Source organism: Acomys minous (genome assembly GCF_964271855.1).
Source record: "Acomys minous genome assembly, chromosome: 15".
NCBI lineage: Eukaryota > Metazoa > Chordata > Mammalia > Rodentia > Muridae > Acomys > Acomys minous.
This window is the reverse complement of record NC_140497.1, coordinates 47,090,947-47,113,025: the sequence shown is the minus strand read 5'-3', so window position 1 is coordinate 47,113,025 and position 22,079 is coordinate 47,090,947. Positions and strand designations below refer to the sequence as shown.

At 38.3% G+C, this 22,079-nt stretch overlaps 1 protein-coding gene across 3 annotated transcripts in view; it reads left to right on the top strand.

Annotated features, from left to right (window-relative positions):
- CLCN3 (chloride voltage-gated channel 3) overlaps window positions 1-22,079 on the top strand; it is a 79,303-nt gene that overhangs the window by 2,568 nt on the left and 54,656 nt on the right. The window contains exon 3 of one of the 3 annotated variants that reach the window (XM_084760049.1): window positions 8,212-8,387. The exons of 1 other annotated variant lie outside the window; for it this stretch is intronic. In XM_084760049.1, coding sequence (XP_084616175.1) covers window positions 8,228-8,387 — 160 coding nt within the window. In that variant the 5' untranslated portion in view covers window positions 8,212-8,227. Of the gene's footprint in view, window positions 1-8,211; window positions 8,388-22,079 lie in introns of those variants that run through there. One more of the 3 variants, XM_084760050.1, reaches the window with a different exon arrangement.

Genomic DNA, 22,079 nt, shown 5'->3' with positions numbered 1-22,079 from the left:
ATGCAGTGTCTAATTTTTCCTTTTCTCGATGTTTGTTTTTGTTTCACTTTACAAACTGTAATTGTGTGTATGTAATTGAGGTAAAAAGTGGTACTTTGATAAAAGTGTATGTACCTTGTGGAAATATTAGATAAAGCCTGCATAGATCAATTTGTCTTCCATGCATGTTGTAGAAACACTTGTGTTTGAGTTAGCAGTTTGAAGGCATGCAGGTCGTCATGTGTACAGTGGTCTCTGTCCTGCACTGTAGATTACTAATTGCCTAGGTAACTGAAACCTTGTACCCTTTGACCAGCCTCCTCCCACCTCCCAGCCCTTGAGAACCACCATTTTAACTCTGCTGTTGAATTGGACTCTTTAGATCCCACACGTGAAATCACGCAGTGTTCTTCTGTGCTTGTTTTATCTGTTGATGGACATTTAGGTTTTCATATCTTGGCTCTAGTGAGTGATAGCATTTAACTTAAAAGAACTTGTTCGTTTAAGAAATATTTTTCAGGGGGCTGGAGAGATGGTTCAGTGGTTAAGAGCACTCTCTGCTCTTCCGGAGGTCCTGAGTTCAATTCCCAGCAACCACGTGGTGGCCCACAACCATTTGTAATGTGACCTGGTGCCCTCTTCTGGTGTGCATAAAGACAGTGTACTCATATACATAAAATAAACAAATCTTTAAAAAATATTCTTCAGTAACTATTTAGTTTTTTATTTTTTGAAGAAAAATGTATAAGGTGCAATTTTGACATGTTAAATGAATAGTAATGACAAAATACCAAGTAGTGTTACATTTGGGTGAAACCAGTTAGATTATTTTCTTGTCTTGGAATGTGATAAATTCTGTCTTAATAACCCAGCAAGCTGAGTGTGATGGTGCACACCTGTGATCTCGGCACTAGGGAGGCAGAGGCAGGCGGGTCTCTATGAAGCTGAGGCCAGCCTGATCTGAATCTAATGAGCAGTTCCCTCCTCTACCCTTTAGAACAAAGTCTACTCTGTGTGTGTCTTAAACTTTCCCTTTTAAAATTTATTTATGGGTGCTTTATATGTCCATCTGTACACCAGAAGAAGGTGTAAAATATTTGCATTTTTATGTTATCAAAATGAGAGTATTTAGAATTTTATGTATTTTATGATAGAAATCAATTATCAAAATGTATCCTTCAGTTGCTCAGTATGTCTGTGTCTGCCATAAGTTATTGTATTAGAAAGAAGATATATATTAAAGAGAAGGTATGTAGCACTGGTTGGCCCAGAATTTACTGTATAGAGAAGGAAGGCTGATTTCAAATTCATAAGGATCTGCCTGCCTCTGCCTCCTGAATGCTGGTATTAAACAAATATGCTGTCACAAGTGATTGAAAAAGATCATTCTGTTCAAACAATTTAAGATCAGATGAGTGTAGTTAGGGTTATGAAGTTAATTTTACTTTGGGTACTTATTTTAACTTGAACTCTACCTAGTGATATTCTCAACAGACTACATTCAATTTCTGTTTCTGTAGTGAGCTTTCTGATTATTTTAGATCTGAGTTTCCCCCCCAAGACTGCATATTTGCATGTATTTGTGTGTGTGTATATATATATATATATATATATATATATATAGTAAACATATAAATTGTAAAATTATATGTATATATTGCATAATATATTATAACTATATATGTGTGTAATACTACAATTTTCTTCTTGCATTTATTAAAAAAGAAGGGCTCTAGAGGTAGAGAGTGAAATGGGAGCTGAAAATGACCAAAATTCATTATATAGATATATGAAACTGTCAAGCTAATAAAATTAGAAAGACTGCTTATTAGAATGTTCTGAGTGGACTTAAGTTATTAAGTTTCTTCAGTGAGATATTCATTTTACTTCCATGACTTCTAGTTTGATGCATCTCAAATTGTTTACTAAATGGGTTTTACATCTTATTTCCACTTTTTACTGACTTCAAAACAAAGGTTGTTCTGTTTATTAATAACTAGTATTAATTAGTAGTTTTGCTTCATTTCAGTTTATTATGCCCTACCCACTTGGCTAGAAAAAGGAGAAAAGTGTCCCCACAGTGTGAAATCAGATGGATAAAGAATGTGGTCTAATCCTCCCAAAGGAGACCTGTTGAACTGCTGCCTGGAGTCCAGGTTTCTGTCCAGATGTCCTGGGATAGTGACATTCAAACATGTCTGCCTGCTCTTCTTCCATGTTCTTCAACTTTTGTCTTCCACTGACTTTCCTATTTCTAGCAGGAGTGAAATCTTTTCATTAAATGCAGAGGAAGAAACACGGACTGTAGAGCTATTGCTTTATTTCCCCCCTCGTTCTTTATTGATCTTTCTTCTGGGTGGCACCTTAACAAGTATTCTCCTTATTACGATCATTGCTTTCTGTGCCGGGACTGAACTCAGGACCTTGAGTATGCTAGGCTCTCCCACCAGCATTTCATCCGGCATTTATTATTTGGTACTGAAGCAGTGCCAGGACCTTTTCCAGGTGCTGCTCCTGCGTTCCGTTTTCCTTGTGGTGCCCTCCTTACAGCCAGCTGTCATTTCACTCTTGTCAGAAGCCAGCTTAGCATCATTTCATTTGCTCTGCCCTTTCTACCTTCCTTTAGCCAGGCACACTCAGCCACTCCTGGTTAGGCACTGGCTTGTTCCTGCAGCTGTTCTGCAGCTGTATCTAGTGCCTCATGCACCACGTCAGCACCTCCTCATTCATGTATTCTAAGGTTCTAGTACCATGGGTTGTTACAAGTGTTGCATTCTGCAGAAGACTCATTGCTTGATAGAATAAATTTGAGAAACATTTCATAAGTTTTGTTTATCAGATTAATGTTCATATAGGTTTTTTCTTGCTCTTTTTTTTTCTTTGTTTTTTTCTTCAGACAGGGTTTCTCTGTGTAATAGACCTGACTTGTAGATCAGACTGGTCTGCAGCTCACCCCGCTCTGCCTGCCTCTGCCTCCTGAGTGCTGGAAGTAAAGGTGTGCGCCCCCACACCTGGCTCGCTCTGTCTCTTTCTTCCATGCTGTTAGCGGCTGCAGCACGTATTGTGAGTAAGATGCATTTCCTGTACACACTGACGATCACCTGGCTCGCTCTCTGTCTGTCTCTTCCATGCTGTTAGCTGCTGCAGCATGTATTGTAAGATGCATTTCCCGTATACACTGACCACCGTCACACTTTTCTTAAGACTCCCTACAGGTTCTTTTCCTTTTCTCAGTTGGTAGTTCAATTCACGACCCTTTTTGCCTGAGGTAACTTCTCCCATTTCCCTTCTAGAGCTTTCTTACCTCCTTATCATCAGGAAAGAAAAAGAAAGAGGAGGGGAGCTCCATCTCCTCTACCACAGTGAGATGCAGCCTTTTTCTCTGCGTTTTATTAAGTTGTGCACGTGGCCGGGTTCTGCTTTTTACTGTAGTAACACCCATGAACAAGTTAGAAAATATATCTTCCTTGAAGATAGTATTGAATGTATGCTGAAGGTTACTGAAATCTATGAGGCTTTTAAAGATATGGTATTGTACAATAAAGTTGTATTTATCAATTTCTGTTACTTTTTAGCTGTTTTAGAAATTTCTGATTAAATATTTTGTAATCAATAAATTGCCACATTTTAATATGGGATGTAGTATAAACTTAAACAGTTTTTTGTTCCTGAAATTTTTACACACACACACACACACACACACACACACACACACACAGAGTGAAATATGATGATACCTCTCCTCACTCACCCTTTCTAATGCCTTCCATATCCCCTCCAAAATTTCTTCCTCCCCACTCCACCTTATGTCTTTCTGATTTATTTTTTACTTCTATTTGGTTGGTAGATGGACCAGTCCGTTCGTTTCTCTCTCCCTTTCTCTCTCTCTCCTTCACTCCCTCTGCCCCGCCCCCCCTGAGTCTACTCAGGGTTGCGTGTGTGTGTGTGTGTGTGTGTGTGTGTGTGTGTGTGTGTGTGTTGGGGGGGTTAGGGCCATCTATTGGAGTATGGCAAATCTACGAGTGGTTACAACATCCTCACAAAATGATTGTCTTTCTCTCAACAAGGATCCACATTCATTGCCACCACTCCTTAGTAAGGGTGAGGCCTGTATGTAGTCTGCCCCATTTATACTGGGGCAGGTTTGGGCTTCTGTGCTTACCAGTAATCACAGCTCCCATGAGTTCATAAGCGTGACAGCTACATCTCAAATAGAAGACAGCCCTTCACAGCACTCCTCTGCATCTTCAGCTCTTACATTGTTTCTGTCTACTCATCTGGGATGTTCCATGGCCGTGGTATTGTGGTGTGTCAGGGTGTGCATGTGTGTGTTTAATACAGCAGTCCAGTTTAGAGCTAAATACTTAGTCTCTTATCTCAGCACTTTGATTAGTTTTGGACATCTCCACTGACTGCTGCCAACTTCAAAAAGAAGCACCTGTGTGTATAAACAATAAATTCTTTGAAGGCAAGTTGACAAAACTCAATAAGAATAGCAGTCTCTACTGTTGGGCCTATGACCTTTACATCTACAAGCTTTTGACCAGGATTCAGTACCAGACATCAGATTTTCTCTGTCTGAGGAGGAGGCCTCAGATCCAGTCAGAAAGTTAATCAGTAAACAATAGGTTATTTAAAAGTCCTACCACTGCTGGCAATGGTGGACACACCTTTAATCCCAGGCCTTGGGAGGCAGCAACAGGTGGATCTGAGTTTGAGGCCAGCCTGCTGTACGGAGCAAGATCCAGGACTGTTCAGAGAAATCCTGTCTCAAAAAGCAAAACAAAACAAAAACAAACAAAAAACAGTCCTCGTGAGCACATTTTGCCTGGTAAGTCAGTTTTGTAGAATGCAGTGTCCAGTGCTGGGCAAGACCCTTAATGTCTTCTTTACCATAGTAACTTGCTTGGCACCTTCCAGCACTGTGAAAGCTCGTCACGAGGGAAGAGCTAACCAGCCAGTTTGAGATTAGTTTCTCTATGTTCTGCAGCCAAAGAATGTGCTGTCTTCAACAATAGTACCTTGTCGTTAATGCTGGCTAACCAAGGGCAGCGGCAAAGCCTGTGTTCTGGAGACCTCTAGGGCCTCTCTGATCAGTAAGTCATACAAAGGTATTCCGTGCCCAGCTAGTAAAAACTTTGACAAATATTTAAATGGGACTATGTCTTACCTACAGACACATTCTGTTACTGGTTGCTGACATGGAAAGTTTTCATTTCCTTCTTTCACTAGATTGTGACCTACTTTTTTTCTTTAGCTTCCTAGTCAGACACATAGTTGACTGACACACCTATAGAGCTTAGCCATCAGCTTTAACTCTGCTCAGATATTTTTATAGGATAGGAGAAACAAAATTTGCTTGAGATCCATAAAAGTTCCTTAAGTTACTTTCTTGCAGTGTCTTTGGGAAATAGATTTAGAAACTTATTTATGCATTTTAAGAACAAAAGTGATATCCATAAAGGAAAAATTGGTGAGTTGAACTTCATCAAAATTAGATATTTTTGTTACGTGGTAGACCATCCTGGGCTATAGAATGAGACCATCTCACAAAAAACCAAAAACTAAACAACTCTATTAACCGCTGAGCCAGCTCTCCAGCTCTCCAAAGTACTGTCAGATTGAATTCTTAATATATATGTCATTTACTTTACTAACCATTGACTGTGTAGTTAAAAAACAAAAATTGAACAGTACGAGGCCTCAAGATACATTCTAGATCAGAAGATCAGTGAATTAATAAAACCTCATATAGCTGTGGTCAGTGTTACACAGGGGAGCTGTAAGAACTAATAGGAAAATTTGATATAGGCAAGATTTGACTCAAGTACTATGGTAGGCCTATTTTTTTAAAACTACCTGCATGGTTTTGGTTAAATCATCTAACTTGTTATATTTCATGTTTCTCATATGTTAAGTGGAGAGTAATAGCTTACAAACCTTATTATTGGCTCATACTGACTACATGTACTTTTGTAAAGTGCTAGGGTGATGGGTTTATTAACTAAAGGAGTACTTTTGTTTGTTAGCTGTTGATATTTTGAGATGGTATAAGTTCCTGAGCTTGGCCTTGAACTTGAGATAAAACTGTTTAAGGTTTCTGAGTGGCTGAGGCTATAAGAATGTGCCAGGTGCCTAGCTAATTAATGGATACTTGACATGATCCCTGAAGAGTGAGGAGCAAAGTTAGATGAAGAGGAGAGAGTATGTTACAAGTAGAAGGCATGCTGAAGGCTGTGGAGCAGGCAGCAGGAGCGCTCCTGTGAGACAGACTTAAAGATCAGGGGTCTAAAAAGAGTATACTAGTATATACGATAAAAGGAAACTGAGAGCTAGGCGGGGACTGCCTGTTTGGGGCTTTCTTTGCTTTGTTAAGGAGTTTGCCTCCTAAGAAATGTGAAAAATTGATTGTAATATTTTAATATACAGAATAGGAGAGATTACTAATCAGGCTTTTTAAAGGCCTGGCTGCAGTACAAAGATCAAGTTGGGGCAGGCAAGGTGCTTGTGCAGAGATCATTAGAACTTTCTTGTAGCACAGCAGGCTTTATCTCTGGAGTCTAATCTTTGTAACTCAGGAAACATGCTCATGAGCTTCCAGGTACTCTACAGTCTTGCTTTAAGTAACACATTAGCATGCTTGGTATATTATAATAGGTAGTTTTGGTAGCAGAAATAATAGAACATTTATAAAGTTGCAGAACAGCAGATTTTTGTAATTTATTTGCAGTTTTTGCTTATTTCAAGAATAGCTTACTGTTGTTGCTGAGGGTGTGTATGTGTTGAAAACAGAGTACGTTTCTCTTAGATCTCAGCTGAATGGGAAGCTTGGTATTTATTGCCCATAGTCTGTTCCCCTCATTGTGCTGTGTGCTGAGAATAGAGACTTCAAACAGCTCTCAGAGCATCACCTTTGAAGTAAGCTTTAAGGGAATTATATAATAAATTAGTTTTCAAAGATAGTATTATTTAGTAATGTTTAATTGATTTTCTAAAACAACCATACTTTCTAAATGCTTTTGTTGTTAAGGCACTGCTATGTTAGTTTTTCATGTGCAGAAAAAGAAGTACCATAGAGGTGAGGCTGTCTGAGGCCATCGTGAGTGTTGGTTAGAGATTGGGAACTTGGCTTCTTTCATGTTCTGTGTGTTTGTTCCTGCTGTGACTTTCAAATCAGCCTTGTTTTACCAGCCTTACTGGTTTGACTACATCAACGGTTGTTCAAGTCCCACACATGTACCTTTCAGGTCTATTGCCAATGCCAACATACTTATATTAACTTCTCATTTTGATGGTGAGCATGGGATATATTAAAAAAAAAAAGTAGGAGTATTATTTTTGGCATATAAAGAGTAAAAACAATAAAAACATAATACTTTGGTTTTAGTTCTTTGAAAGAATAAAGATTTTTAAGTATTTTCAGTTTTCTCTTGGTTTATGTCTTTGACCCTGGGTCTAAATACTTAAATATTTCAAGTTAATATCAAAATACTTAAATTAGTTCTTACTCTCTTACAGTCTTGCTCTGTCTCTCTCTGTCTCTCCCATTGGGGCAACCCCCTTCCTTTTCTCCCCATGCATCTACAATAAATAGATGTTAAAAATACTTATATTATAAGATTAATTTTAAAAATTAATCTTGCCTGAGGTAAAAAATCCCCAGAGGAGCTGGTATTTCAGCTATGTGTTATCATCCCTGTTAGCCTGTTCCTTGCAAAGCCCTGTCCAGTCTGTGGTCATACTAGTGGTCACATATTATAGCTCTTCCCATAAGCTGCAAACTGTACGCGCAGCGCTTCGCTGGATATATTTTAGCGTAGTAGATCCTGAGATTGTTTTACAGCACTGCTTGAAGGAGTCTGTCTCCTTCCTTCCTTCCTTCTTTCTTTTTTTTAACACCCTGATAGTGAGACAAGAATTAAAACCATCCCTTACCCTGAAGCATCATAGAGGTAGCTGTTGTAACAGTGAATGTATGTTAGTGGCTTTTTGATTTTTGTTTTGTTTTGTTTTTTGGGTTCCTCTGTGTAGCCTTGGCTTTTCTGGACTCAAATGGTAGACTAGGCTGGCCTTGAACTCATGGCGACACACTTGCCTCTTCCTTCCTGAGTGCTGGGATTAGGGCTTAGTATTTTTAATACAAAGATCATAGCTTTCATTTTGTGATGTTAGAATACATGATTTTTGTTATATGTTGGGAAAATGTTGAAGCCATTTTCCCCTTTTTTCCAGATAACCAGACAGCTAAATGGAGTCTGAGCAGCTGTTCCCTAGAGGCTACTATAGAAACAGCTACAACAGCATAACAAGCGCGAGTAGCGATGAGGAGCTCTTAGATGGAGCAGGTGCTATTATGGACTTTCAGACTTCTGAAGATGACAATTTGTTAGACGGTGACACAGCAGCTGGTAAGTTCAGCATGGCAACTAAGAACTGTAGCCACAGATTTACCAATAAATATACTTGGATTTTTTTTTTTTTTGAGACTAGCATTTGGGGTAACTTTTTAAAGCCAAGGTAAAAATCTAAGGACTTAAATGAAGCCATTTAAAAGTAAACATCTCAGTGGCCTTAGCGCCTTTACAGTATTGATGCTAAAATATTTTACTACCTCCAAAGTCTCCAACATTGGGATAAACTTAAATTTAAGTATAATTCAGGGACCTTTGAAATCATTACATCATATTTGTGAGAATAAATGAATGTCTGTAAAATAAACTGGTTATATATATATGAAACATTATCTAGAATTCTCTCTTCTTACCCTAAAAGCTAATTTGATTTCTATTTCTATTGGTTTAGAGGGTGTTTACACTTTATATAAATGGGGCCATAATGTATGACATCCTGTCTCTGGTACTGTCAAATGTGTTTTGAGATCACCCGTGTGGTTGCATATGGCGGTGGTTATTCCCATTGCTGTGTAGTTTTCCATTGTATAAATATACTGTCGCTTAGTTGCACATTTCATTGTAGATTTTAGCTATTATTAGTATTAACTGTGAAACTATTTAAGTGCACATGTTTTAGTGAAGGTTATATGACTCATGGAGAGCTATACTTAATGTGGAGTGCTTAGATCTAGAGCGCGCGTGTTTCAGCATCATCAGGTACTGTCAGATACTCCAGCATTGTGCTGTGCTTATCTCTCTCTGCACTGTGCCAAAGTTTAGTTGTACATCTTTACCACAACATAGTAGTATCAGTTTGGAACATTTTAACTGCTCTCTGTAATCAGACATCTCTCACTTTGATCTTATATTTGATGGCTTGGGAGTTCAAATGCATTTATATATGTTGACTTGGATTTTTAGGCTGCCTCCAGAAGTGCTAGGTTGATATGTTTTAAAGAAGTCTGTTATATATTCTGATATATCAATACATTTATTGGAAATATCTTCTCTTACTCCGAAGGATGACTTTTCATTTTCTTAGGGTGTTTCGGTGAAGTCATTGATTCTAATGAAATCTTGTTAGGATTTTCTTTATTATTATTTTCCATATTCTTGTTATTCTTCTGAACTGAGTGTGATGTACACACATAATCCCAGAAGTTGATACAAGAATAGAGAATGTAAGGCCAGCCTCGCTTACATGGCTAATCTTTATTACAATGACTGCCTATTTGCCTTTCATTTATTTCATTTGGCAGTCAAATAGCTTAGGAACAAAGTGGCATACAGTAAGCCACGTCATCTCTTTTCTCCAGCTATCAGTCCCTTCAGATTCACATTGCTGTGGTGGTTTGTACTTTAGAGTTTGAGTTCTTACCTTTTCAAACTGCCAGAAGTTTTCAGTCCTCACCTTCTGGGTTTCTCATTTACTTTGTCTGGAAATGGCACAGAGCAGAAATGGCTGGGAAGTACTGTTGGGTACCTCTTTGTTTCACTGCTTTCCAGAATAGTAACACCTCTAGGTGCCTCCCTTGGATGTTGCTTAATTGAAAAAGCCAGCACTTTGCATTATTAGCCATTTGCTGTAGTCACTGATTCTTCTGCATGATTTAAAAGTGACATTTGTGTCATTATAAGCTAGAAGATATGCATTTATAATATGAAACATCAGGTGAAATGAACAACATTTCTTTTTTTCTCTCTTAAGCTCTTTGGTTCTTTTAAAATTAACTCAGGAAAGTAGAAGAAACAGGAGGAAGGATCCAGCAGTTCCAGTCTTTCCACTGACATCAAGGGCTGGTGATGCCTTTTCTCAGATGTTTAGAAAGACAATTAAGTAGAAAGAGAGGACAAGGTACAAAACTATGACCTTCCTCAAACAGATCCCAATTCATAGTCATCTTTGATGTCACTGACCAGAGCTTGGCAATATACTCAAACTAAGGCCAGGCACTGGCAAAGGGAAATGACATTACTGACCAGTTAGAACAGCCGTGATTCCTTTACTGGACCTAGTTATCTTACCAACCAGGTAAAGTTAACACTGTATTAGCAAGGAGGAAGTTGGAATACCCTTAGATGAAGCAGACATTGGAGTTTTCTGTACAGATTCTGTTCTCAAACATGTATTTTCTTTTAAAATCTTTTTGTTACATGTATGTGTGTGCAGGCTGTGTTGTGCATGTAGAAGTCTGAGGATAACTTGGTGAGTCAGATCTCTCCATGTAGGTTAGACGGAATCTAACTCAGGTCATCATGCTTGGTGACAAATGCCATTTTCACTGAACCATCTCGCCAGCCCTAGTGAATTTTATTTTATTTATTTTTTTAAAAGATTTATTATGTATACAGTGCACTATCATATTATTTTTTTAAAGATTTATTATGTATACATTTTTTGTATGTATGTATTTTTTTAAAGATTTATTATGTATACAGTGCACTATCATATTATATTATGTATACAGTGCACTATCATATTATAGATAGTTATGGGCCACCACATGGTTGCTGGGAATTGAACTCAGGACCTCTGGAAGAGCAGTCAGTGCTTTTAACCGCTGAGCCATCTCTCCAGCCCCATGAATTTTATTTTAATACACCCTTTGGATCAGTAAGATTGCTGCACAAGGAAAAGTAATGCACAAAGGACCAGCAAAAGCATTAAGAGTCATCTCTGAAACAGTACAGTAGATGTGCTCCTCAGCAGCAGCAGAGAGGGGTGTTTGGAAGAATCAGGAACCTTTTATCTACCATCATGACCTCAGCCAAACGTGAGGAAAGATCTTAGTTTTTTAAAGGCTTATGTCTAAAGAGTTACAACAGTAAATGGAAGAACAAGAAATTGGGAATAAATACTCTTTCATTATTTGGTATTTGTTTAGTTTTCCAAAACAAAGCCCCACAAAACAAATAAGTAACATACAAAACAAAACAAAAAACAGTCACTGGAAAGTACTAGTAATGCTTTTCTGTGTGTGTGTGTGTGTGTTGGTGACGGTCAGTGGTCTTCAAGTTGGAAGTCTGAATTTACATTCTGGCTTGGCTAATTCTGTAACCTTGGCAAGTCAGCCTTTGCATGCCTCATTTTCCTATTAAAGAAAATAATCATTGAAAGAGTGCTCTGAGATTTAAGTGCATTAGAGATCTTTACACAAACGATGTAAATTGAGTCATTAAAAGAATAAATGACTAATGATAGAGATTCATTTAGCAGTGGCTGTTTCTGTTTTCTCCTATGTTCTTTCTGCTGGAATATGCTAGACTCCTTCATCCTAATATAAACAAATTCCTTTTATGAGAACATTTAAACAAGATATCAGTTACGTTTTCAGAATTTCTACTGAAAAGTATGTACACTAGGTTTTGAATAGATTTAAGTCATAAGAGAAAACTTTGGGATTCCATCCATGAGATAGCTGTTTTTGTATAGCTTATGGTTTATAAATCGTTTAATATCTCAAAATAAAGTCTGCTCAAAGTAAATACTAAAAAGTCCAGAACACAGATTTATCAAAAATAGAAATATTGTTAGGAATGATGACTATGAGTATCAGTAACATATGAAAGACCAAAAATTATGCTGTGTATGTACTTAGTGCAGCTAATTTGAGTGAATCATTTTATCCAGTTAAAACTATTTAGACTGTGGAAACATTTTCATTGCAAGTAACAGGAAGCAGGGGTAAGCTTTTGTTGCTGGAGTTGGATTCACTGAAGTGATGCGTATGGTTCTGGCATCATAGCCAGTGAAGCACATGGCTGTTCATCAGCAGGACCTTAGAATTGTTCTTAGCTAGTGTAGTCTTCTCACGAGGCTGATTGCTGAGAATGATGGAGTGAACTACAGCTAACCACAGGCTTAAGCAGATTAATCTTTAGCAGTTGCTGTGTGTTGCTAATGTGATTATGATGTTTAAAATGTGAGCCTGTGTATAGTTTATGTCTTGTCTGAAATGTTCACCTGGCAATGTCTAGGATCTCTGAGGTTTTTCGGTTGTGTAAATTCTTCAGTTGAAGTTCACTGTTCGTTCTTGGGTTTGTCAAGGTGCCTAATCATGTCAACCCCAACTATAAAATGTAATTAAATGTAAATAGACTAAATTCTTCAGTGGAATGAAAAGCACTAGGAAAATTGTGATGTAGGTCTGCAACCCCAGTACTCCAAGTGAGGCAGGAAGATCCTGAGTTGGCTGGGCGGTGGTGGCACACACCTTTAATCCCAGCACTTGGACTTGGGAGGCAGAGGAGACAGGCAGATCTCTGAGTTCAAGGCCAGCATGGTCTATAGTGCAAGTTCCAGGATAGTCAGGACTAAACAGTAAAATCCTGTCTTTAAAAGAAAAAAAAAGGCAGAATGAACACAGTCTACTAAACACTTAATAGAAACAAAAATATGAGAACATTAGAAACTAGACTATCTGATTTCAGCAGATTAGTACACATACATTTCTCTCTGTCCATCTCATGCCAAATATTGAACACTTACAAAAATTCATTTTTCCTAAGTGACAATGCAAGTTGAACACAAAGAAATTATTCAATGTCTATACTCTGATTATAATGCAGTAATACTATAAAATGCTTATAAATAGAACCAGAAATTATCCCATATGTTTGAAAATTATGAGTTGCACTAATACATCACTCACAGGCTAAAGGAAATACAATTGTAGAAGTTAAAATGACAATTGTTGTAAAAGTAACTGTTATTCACTAGATTTAATTGTCTTGGCTTACTGCCTCCATCTGCCAACCTAGACTTAGTCCTGGAAGCTTCTAGCCTCCATACAATCTAATCTAGGCTTGGAATGTTTTCAGCCTCTGAGACTTAACTGATGAATAAGCTCACTCTTTCTAGTTCTTTCTGAACTTTGACTGGCTGGTTCAACTCAGCCAGTATGGCTCAAACTCCTCTCCAAGATTCAAACTGGCTTCTATTAGCTTCTGACTAAATTGCTCTGCTTGGCCTCAAACTAACTCTAGCAATCTAATATTCTGGCTCCTTCTTAGTCTCTGGCTCATTCATGTTCCACCTATGTCCAGCTTGTTCTCCTTTCAATCTGTCTCTATGAAACTTTGCTGGTAAAGCTGCCTCAGAACTCCACAAACAGAACTGCCACCAAAGGCACTGCCATTAACTCAACTCCACTGCACTGCCTCAACTGACTGAACTCAACTCTAATGTATTGTCTAGTCTACTGAACTCTCTCCTTTACTGCGCTGTCTTCTCTGTCTGTCTACTGTGCCCCACTCTACCATTTCAACTCTACCATAACTGTCTCTTAAGTAGCTTTTTTTCTCTGTTTTAGTGAGAGTTGGGCATATCCTATCTCTGACTCATTCTGTCAGATCTGTTGTCACTTTGTCTGCCTCCCAATTAGACATCACTTTCAAACATGTATGCTTCCTTTTACAAACTAACTTCACCTCCATTGTTTGGCATGAAAGGTGTGTAGTAAGGAGTGTCTGTATTCCACACAGAGGGATTAAAGGTGTGTCATTCCAGCAGGATCACACAGACATAGAATGTCTTTGGCTGTGATCCTTAGTCAGAGCAGCTGTGCTGCTGGATTAAAATTCCTCTGCACTGTATCTCTTGCATTGGAATACAGTTATGATGCTACTCATTCCTTTACATTTTTTATAGCTTGAGGGGCACAGTGTTTGCATGTATGTAAAGAAACTTCTTGAACACGGGACTTATTTAAACACATAAGTTTTATACACAGGCTAAAAATACTTTGTACAGTATTTGCAGTGTGCCTGTGCCTGCTGCCTATGGCTAGCATGACGTCACGTGGAGAGTTCCCATTTCTGTTTCACGTTGGTTCAGAAAGCTTCCGCTTTTATAGCACATTGGACTTTGGGTATTTAGATTAGGGATGCTCTACCCATATATCAGTGTGTAGCTGTTTGTTTTCTCTCTCCTTTTTTCTTCTTTGCTACTTGTTTGTAGGTTCTTCCTGTGCTCTTCTCTTAACTCTCCTAACAATATCTTCTCTGGCTCAGCTCAGCTCAGCTCAGCTTTTCCTGGCTCCTCTGTTACCAGCTGTCTTCTTACTCTGCTAGCCCGCTTCACTTTCAGCTGTCTTATTTTCACTCTGCTCAATCTCTTTTCTTCTTGTCTCTAGCCCTACTCTCTTCTTTATTCCTTTACCAACTGTTCTCTCTGACCCTCCTCTTCTCCTGCCTACTCCCCAATCCTACTCTCTGCCAGTGTCTGTTGGCTTTTTATGTCCTCTCCTGTTCCCAGAAGTCCAAGAGCCAACTGACACTGAAGGGCATGGGGTTCTTTAAAGGGCCAGGTACACAAAATAAATCACACTACATTGCTCTATCTGTATATCAGTTACATGAGCTTTAGAACTCAGAAATATGCTTTAGAATATTATTTGAAAATATCAGGCATGTATATAATTAATATTAGTCATTTTCCTCATAACCCCTTCCCTCTCCTGAGGGAAACCTCTCCCAAATAGTCTTCCTCCATCTTTTACTTCTGCCTTTTGGGTGACCTACTGATTTAATTAGGCTTGCTTCCATGAACATGAATGGGAGGTTATTACCAGATTGCTTTTCAGTGGCTGTGTACGCCACTGGAGACAACTTTACCCAGCAACCATTAACTATCATTAATTTCTCAAGGAGGAGAGGCACCTTGTAGGCCCTTCTTCTATCTAAGATGAAAGGTTAACCCCACACTAACATACTTTCTAAGGGAAAATATACAGTTGTCTCTAAGTTTTGTAATAACAGGTAAAGTTTTGTAGCTGGCAAGATGGCTCAAAACCTAAAGTTCTTGCTATACAATGACAATGAGTTTGAGTCTTCCGACGTGTACACACACACACACACACCCCTTTCAAGGGCACAAGTAATATGTAAATATGTGTCACATGCATGCTACAAGACACTTATACACATACAATAAAATAAATATTTTTAAAAAGGAATAATTTTGTGTCTGTCAGAAGGTATTCATGCAGTATTGAGAAAAAGCCAAATGTGTATGATTGAGATATATTTATATATATATATGTATATATATATATGACAAAGCAACAGTAATTTAAACTATGGTTAATTTTTGTTGTTGTTGTTGTTGTTGTTGTTTTTCTTTTTTGAGACAGGGTTTCTATGTGTAGCCCTGGCTGTCCTGGAACTTGTTTTATAGTCCTAGTTGGCCTCAAACTCAGAGCTCCTTCTTCCTCAGCCCCCAGAGTGCTTGTTTTAAAGCTGTGCACTAGCACGGCTAGGGACTGTTTTAGAGAAAATAGTGACCATAAAATATCCTTAAAAAGTAAAATTAATAATTCATCCAGGGATTCACAAAATACTTATCATTAAAGTATATTTCTTCTTGGTATGTCTTTTAAGTAGGAGTCTTTTCTTCCCCAGATCCATTTCTTTTATACTAGAAGAAAATGATTAGGAGCCCTGACCTTGTGCACACTGGGCAAGCTCTACCACTGTGATACAACCTTCCAGTCCTTTTTTTGTAAGACAGAATGTCACAAAGTAGCCCCAGCTGGCCTTCAACTGATAAACATGTCTCACCACACCTAGTTAGTAGTGTCTTTTTAAAAGTTCTAAGTTGTTAACATATACCACTATGAATTAAAAATTAATTTAAAACTTTAATTTATTTAAAATTGAAGTATAAAATATAGATTTTGATATTGATGAAAAATGTAATTTTCTAAAATTATCTTAATGATTTGCATTGAATAATACTTTTATTTTAAAATAGAGATTAAAGGCATTTTAAGTAAATATTTTTTAGTAGAGGACAAATTCTGAAATGTGTTTATTTTAATTTGACATATTAGAAAATCCAGCTTAGAAAATTCACTGTTAGAGAAGCTTGTAGGTCCTTGTGGATATTCTTCTTTGATATTATACTAGTACTTGACAGGTGTTAATTTCTTAAAGGCTAATTTCACCCATTTGTCTACCTTGTACTTAGGATTTTTCCTATCTAGGTATCATAGTATATATCTGTGTACATACACATAGATAACTTGGGAAATACATTCATTGATACATTGTTTTACTATTACAGCCAGAACAAAATACTGCAGGCTGAGTACCTTAAACCACATATTTATTTTCTCATTTTTCTGGAACTCCAATTTATTTCTTATGAGTCCTTGGTTTGTAGGTGCCTGTCTGCTCTCCATGTGTCTTCATATTATTTTTCCTCTCAGTGTATTTATGTCATAAGAGACCAGGCATACTTCATTAGAACCCAAAGTAATGATTTGTTTAGCCTTAATTATTCTTTTGAAAAGTAATTTGGACAGTATCTCCAAATACGTTCACTTTCTAAGATAAGAAGTAAAGATTTTAAGACATATTTGGGGAGCACACAGTTTAGTCTCTAACAGTTGGTTTCGGTATATCTTCGTGCACACAGTCAAGAAGCCACAGTCACAGAGGACGTCCTGAACTGTTGGGAAGTTCTCTGGATCACAGGTTCAGGCCTTGGTTGTTTGTTTTTTCTTTGCCTAAGTGAACCTAGGGTCATAGATCCCACCATTTGTTTTACTTGAAGAGGCAGGCTCACCTGATTATGTACAGAAAATGTCTGTCACATTCTGAGTTCTAAACAACTCTAGTTAGTGTTCTTTCAAAAAATGCAGTTTGTGAAAATAAGTTAACCTTACAACTCAAACATCAGCTCAATTACCTTTCCCCAGATGTGCCACTGGAAGAGCAGTAAGGGTAAACAAAAGGATATATTTTTCTGTTTTCACCTATGGAATATTAAATAGAGCATATAGCTAAGAGTTATGATTCAGTAAGTGAATATTATTTGCTTGTGTGTCAGAGGCACTTAGCTGTAAGAAAAACAGGCTGTGTTTTTACAAGGACACAATTGTGAAAAACACAAGTGTCTAGTACATGTTGGTGTGACAGCTTTGATTTGTGCTAGATGATGGCTTCTTACTACTCTTGTACTGTATGAGCAAAGGTCAATACAAAGAAAAAGAAAGTGTTCCTTTAACTGAGTGATGGCCCCTCCCACACCCTCCCGCACCCTCCCCCACTCTCCCATACCCTAGTTCCTGGCTTCTGTAAAGATCTTACAGCAAGTGATGAAAAGGGACTTTGTGATGAACCAGAGATCTCGAGATGTGGAGGTTAGCCTGGAATAACTGGGTGGTGCCAGTGTAACCACAAAGGTCTTTAAAAGAAGTCTCTAGAAGGCAGATGGATCAGTGTTCTTGGTAGACTTAGAGCTGCAGTGATACAAGGGGCAGCCATGAATCAAGGAACAAAGGAGGCCTTTAGAAGCTGGAAAAAGCAAGGAAACTGATTTTGTTCTTAAAGCTCCAGAAAGAATGCATTCCAGCTGACACCTTGATCTTTTGATAACTAGAGCTGTAAGTGAACAAGTTTATGTTGTTTAAGCTGGTAAATGTATATTGATTTTTTTTTTCTTTTACAGTAGCAATAGAACTTTGGTAAGTGTGTTAGTATTAATGGTTTTTAACTTGACAGATATTTAGTAAGAGATCTTAAAGGCCTCCTGGGTTTAAGGACCCCACTTGATACTGAGTTTGTTTCAAGATAAGTAGCAGCCTGGAGCACACTAGCTTGCTAAATAAAGGGAATAACTGTGTTAAAAACTGCAGGCAAGGCTTTTATGTGTAAACTCGGTATAATATCCCAACTCTCTTGGTTATATGCACAAGGCTGGAGAGAAGTACGTGAAAATGGATTTTATCTTGGTCATGGAATTTGACTAACTTTGTTTTGTCTTGGTTTTTTCTAGACAGGGTTTCTCTGTGTAGCCTTGGCTGTCCTGGACTCACTTTGTAGACCAGGCTGGCCTCGAACTCACAGCGATCCACCTGCCTCTGCCTCGCAAGTGCTGGGATTAAAGGTGTATGCCACCACTGCCTGGGCCAACAGCTCTTGGCTTATCACTTATTACTGGTAAATGGGCTATTTTACCCAAGCATTGCCATGGGCTCTATAATTATAGACTTAAGCTTGGGTCTGGCTGATATTTCTTCAGGCCCTTGTGTGGCCCTTTCCCCACAATACTAATTGTTCTTTGCTTCTTAAATTAGCTCCTAGGACCTCTAGTCAGCCTCGTCTTATCTCCAGCTGTGGCTGCTGTGCGCCATCCTCTGTGGCTGTCCACCTTGCTTCTGCAGCTGCTTTCCTTGTCCTTATTTGTGCTGTTCATTGCTAGCCCTCCTCCTATATGCAACCTTCCCCTCCACCCCCACCACCCCAGTAACTTTATCCTAGTTGTTCCTTTTGGTTTGTAAGTAGTTCATGTTTTTCTGCACATAATTCTCTCAGAACTGATACATTTTAATTAACTCGGTGTGTGTGTGTGTGTGTGTGTGTGTGTGTGTGTGAGAGAGAGAGAGAGAGGGGGGGGGGTGGGAGCGGGGGAGGTCTTTTGTTGTCAGGCTAGCCTTGAATTCACTATGTAACTGAAGCTAGCCTTGAAATCCTAATCCTCCTATTTCCAGTCTTTGTGGCAAAGAAGATACATCATGGGCAACAATATATGCTGGTTATTTTATCCTTTCCTTATAATAGCTAATATTGGTGTGCATGTTAAGAACAACTCATTAATGGAGTTTTGTTAAATAGCTATCCATTTAGTATATTAGCTATTCATATTTTATAATTTTTAGGAACCTTTTTATTTAGAATCAGTACGAAATTATAGAGAAAAGATTTGGCTTAACTAGATAGCTTTGGAAATGGACAGCATATTCAGTAGGGTGGGAGATAGTATGTTACACAAGAACCCACAAAATGGTAGTGGCATTCAGGAGGAAAAGCAACAGGATTGAGGCTTGGGTGGGAAGCAGAGCATGACTGTAGTAAGTGGATTCTGACACCGTTAGCCATTGTCACTTCTGCTTCTCTGTTTCTTTATCTGAAAAATGAGAAAAATATCTAGGTTAGCTGCGCAATTCAGACTAGTTTGTTTGTTCTGAGACAGGGTCTCATTTGGTAGCCTTCGTTGGCCTGGAACTCTGTATGTAGACCAGACTGGTCTTGAACTTACAGAATTCCATCTGCCTCTGCCTTTTGAATGCTGGGATTAAGGGCATGTGACACTATACCTGGTTCAGACTAGTTTCTTGAGGAGAAAAAATATGGTAGAAGAAATCATGGAAGTGTTTTATTGTCACAAAGTGAAAGTCCTTTGTGACAATTTTGGCAAGGGTATCTCAGCCATCAAATAGATTATGTCACAACATTCTGATAGCTTAGCCTGGGCTCATAATTTTATGATTCTTTTAGAGATTTAATAATGATTTGGATTGCTCTGAGAAAATATAAAATGACCTGGGATATCTTCCTGTGCCAGAAACAAGAAAGTGCTTTAAAAACCATTGGGAACGTGCCCCTCCTGGGCAGAACTCAAATCAGATAAGGCACAAAAGGAAGGAATGTGGATTATTGTTTCAAGTATGAAAGGAACCCACCTCTATGCTTTAAATGATATAAACTGATATAAACTAGCTTGGAGAAGAATTCTAAAAATTTATGTGGCATTTGCAGCTTCATGGAAAAGAAGCTTAATCCCAACATCTTTCTTCCTTTAAAGATAGGGTTGACTTAATGACTCACTTTCAAAGAATAGAGTCAGGGTTAGGTAGAAATAGAAATGTTTTAGTGTTTTGTTACTCAAATGATAAACATTAGGGTCACGAATGACTTGAGATTGGTAGCATATACCCCTGAAGATGCCATGTTGTGTTCTTCTTTCCAAAGATCTGTGACTCAAATCTATTCTCAAGAAAAATACTAGGTAAAGAATAGGAGACATTTTCTAGGACACCTGACCAGGTCATGGAAACAAGTAAAATCTAAAGTATTGTATCCTGAACTGGAATCTAGACTACAAAGAGGATGTGAACAGAAAATCTTCAGAAGACCAAAGGAAGCCTCAAGTTTACCAATGTTAGTTTTTAATTTTGACTAATATACCATGGAAATGTAAACTAATTAACAGTTGGGAAAAGGAGTAGGAAGTACAGATCTCTCTATTCTGATACAAGGCTTACTTTTAAAAATAGGTTGGAAAAAGCTGAGGCTATAGCTTAGTGGTAGAGTGCTTGCTTTGCATGTGCAGGTCCCTAGGTTCAAGCCCTGCTATTGCAGAGATACGTATGTACGTACGTACGTACATACATACATACATTCATTCATTCAAGGTTTAACAGACTAGATGGCATGTGCTTGCTGGTCCAGTTTCAGTCTAGCCAGAGCTACTGTGAGAAACTGCTGACGTGACTACTCCATGATGGGTAAGGTTTTCATTATAGATGGGAAGGAGAAGTTGTAGTGTTGCTAAGCAAATCCAAGACACAGATTCTGAGTTAGAATCATTTTACTTGGCAACAGCATTTTAATGATTAAAGTTTATGCATGCTGTCTTTGATAGCTGATTTTAGATGAATTGTTTAACTTGGTGTTTACCAATGTAAGTGGTACTGTTCTGCTAAGTGAGATGTTTGGCACCGTGTCAAATTCTAAAGTCAAATTGGACAACATAAATTCACAAGCCATACGTGGAAATCTTTGGTAAAGGCTGTTTAAAATTTTTAAATTTAATTTTTATTTTTCATTATATGCATGGGTTGGTATGTGAGTGTAGATGTTCATAGCTGCCAGAGGTGTAGTATTTAACGTTGCTGAGTCTCCTTTCCCACTTCATCCTCTTCGCTTTAGCTGGCCTGCTGTGGCGCTGTCCTAGTTAGGCTTACTGTTGCTGCTGTGAAACACCATGGAATACAACTTGGTGAGGAAAGGGTTTACTTCATCCACAGTTTTATATTAACAGTTCATCAAAAGCAGGGAGGACAGGAACTTTGGCAGGGCAGGAACTTGGAGGCAGGAGTTGATGCAGAGGCCACTGAGGAGTGCTGCCTACTGGCTTGCCTGCTCAGTCTCCTTATAAAACCCAGGACCACCAAGCCCAGGAATGGCTCCACCCACAATGGCCCTCCCACATCAATTACTAATTAAGAAAATGCCCTACAGGCCTGCCTATATAGCCCAGTCTTATGGAGGCATTCTTTCATGTGTTGAATTGACATAAAATTAGCCAGCACAGTGGCCAAGCCTATTTTTTGGGTCTCCTAGGACCGGGCTTTGCTGTTAAACAGCTCTAGTAACTATATTTAATGGCTGCCTGTTGGAGAAAAGTCCCGGTGCTTTCAGATGGTCTACTCAGAATTATTTTTAGAAATAAACAGTTCCAAAGTTCATCTGGTACTTATTTCAAGCAAGGTCGCGTTCGTCATGCATTTGATATCCTTCACTCTGTTGCCAGTTCCCCTTGTAAACATTTTCTGCACCTGTAGCCCTAGGCTATTTATTCAGAGCAACTTGCTTAGTAGAAATAGAGGATTGCCCAAATCTGTGTGTTAATGTAAAAATAAGGCTATGCATTTAGGGAAGATTAAACATGTTAAATTTATGCAGTGCTATGATTTGGAATGTTTTAAATGTACTAGGAAGAAGAACATGATATTGATTTGTTGGTGCCTGCTGCATAAAAAGAGCCTAAAGTACTGATGAAATGCTAAAAATATTGAATTGGTATCACTGGGAAGAAGTGAGCTTGCTTTTTATTACACTACGGGACCTGGCTACTTGTTTAAAGTCCCTCTTGTAACTGTTGCCTTAGCTCTGCAAAAACAGCAAGAAAGGGCTAAA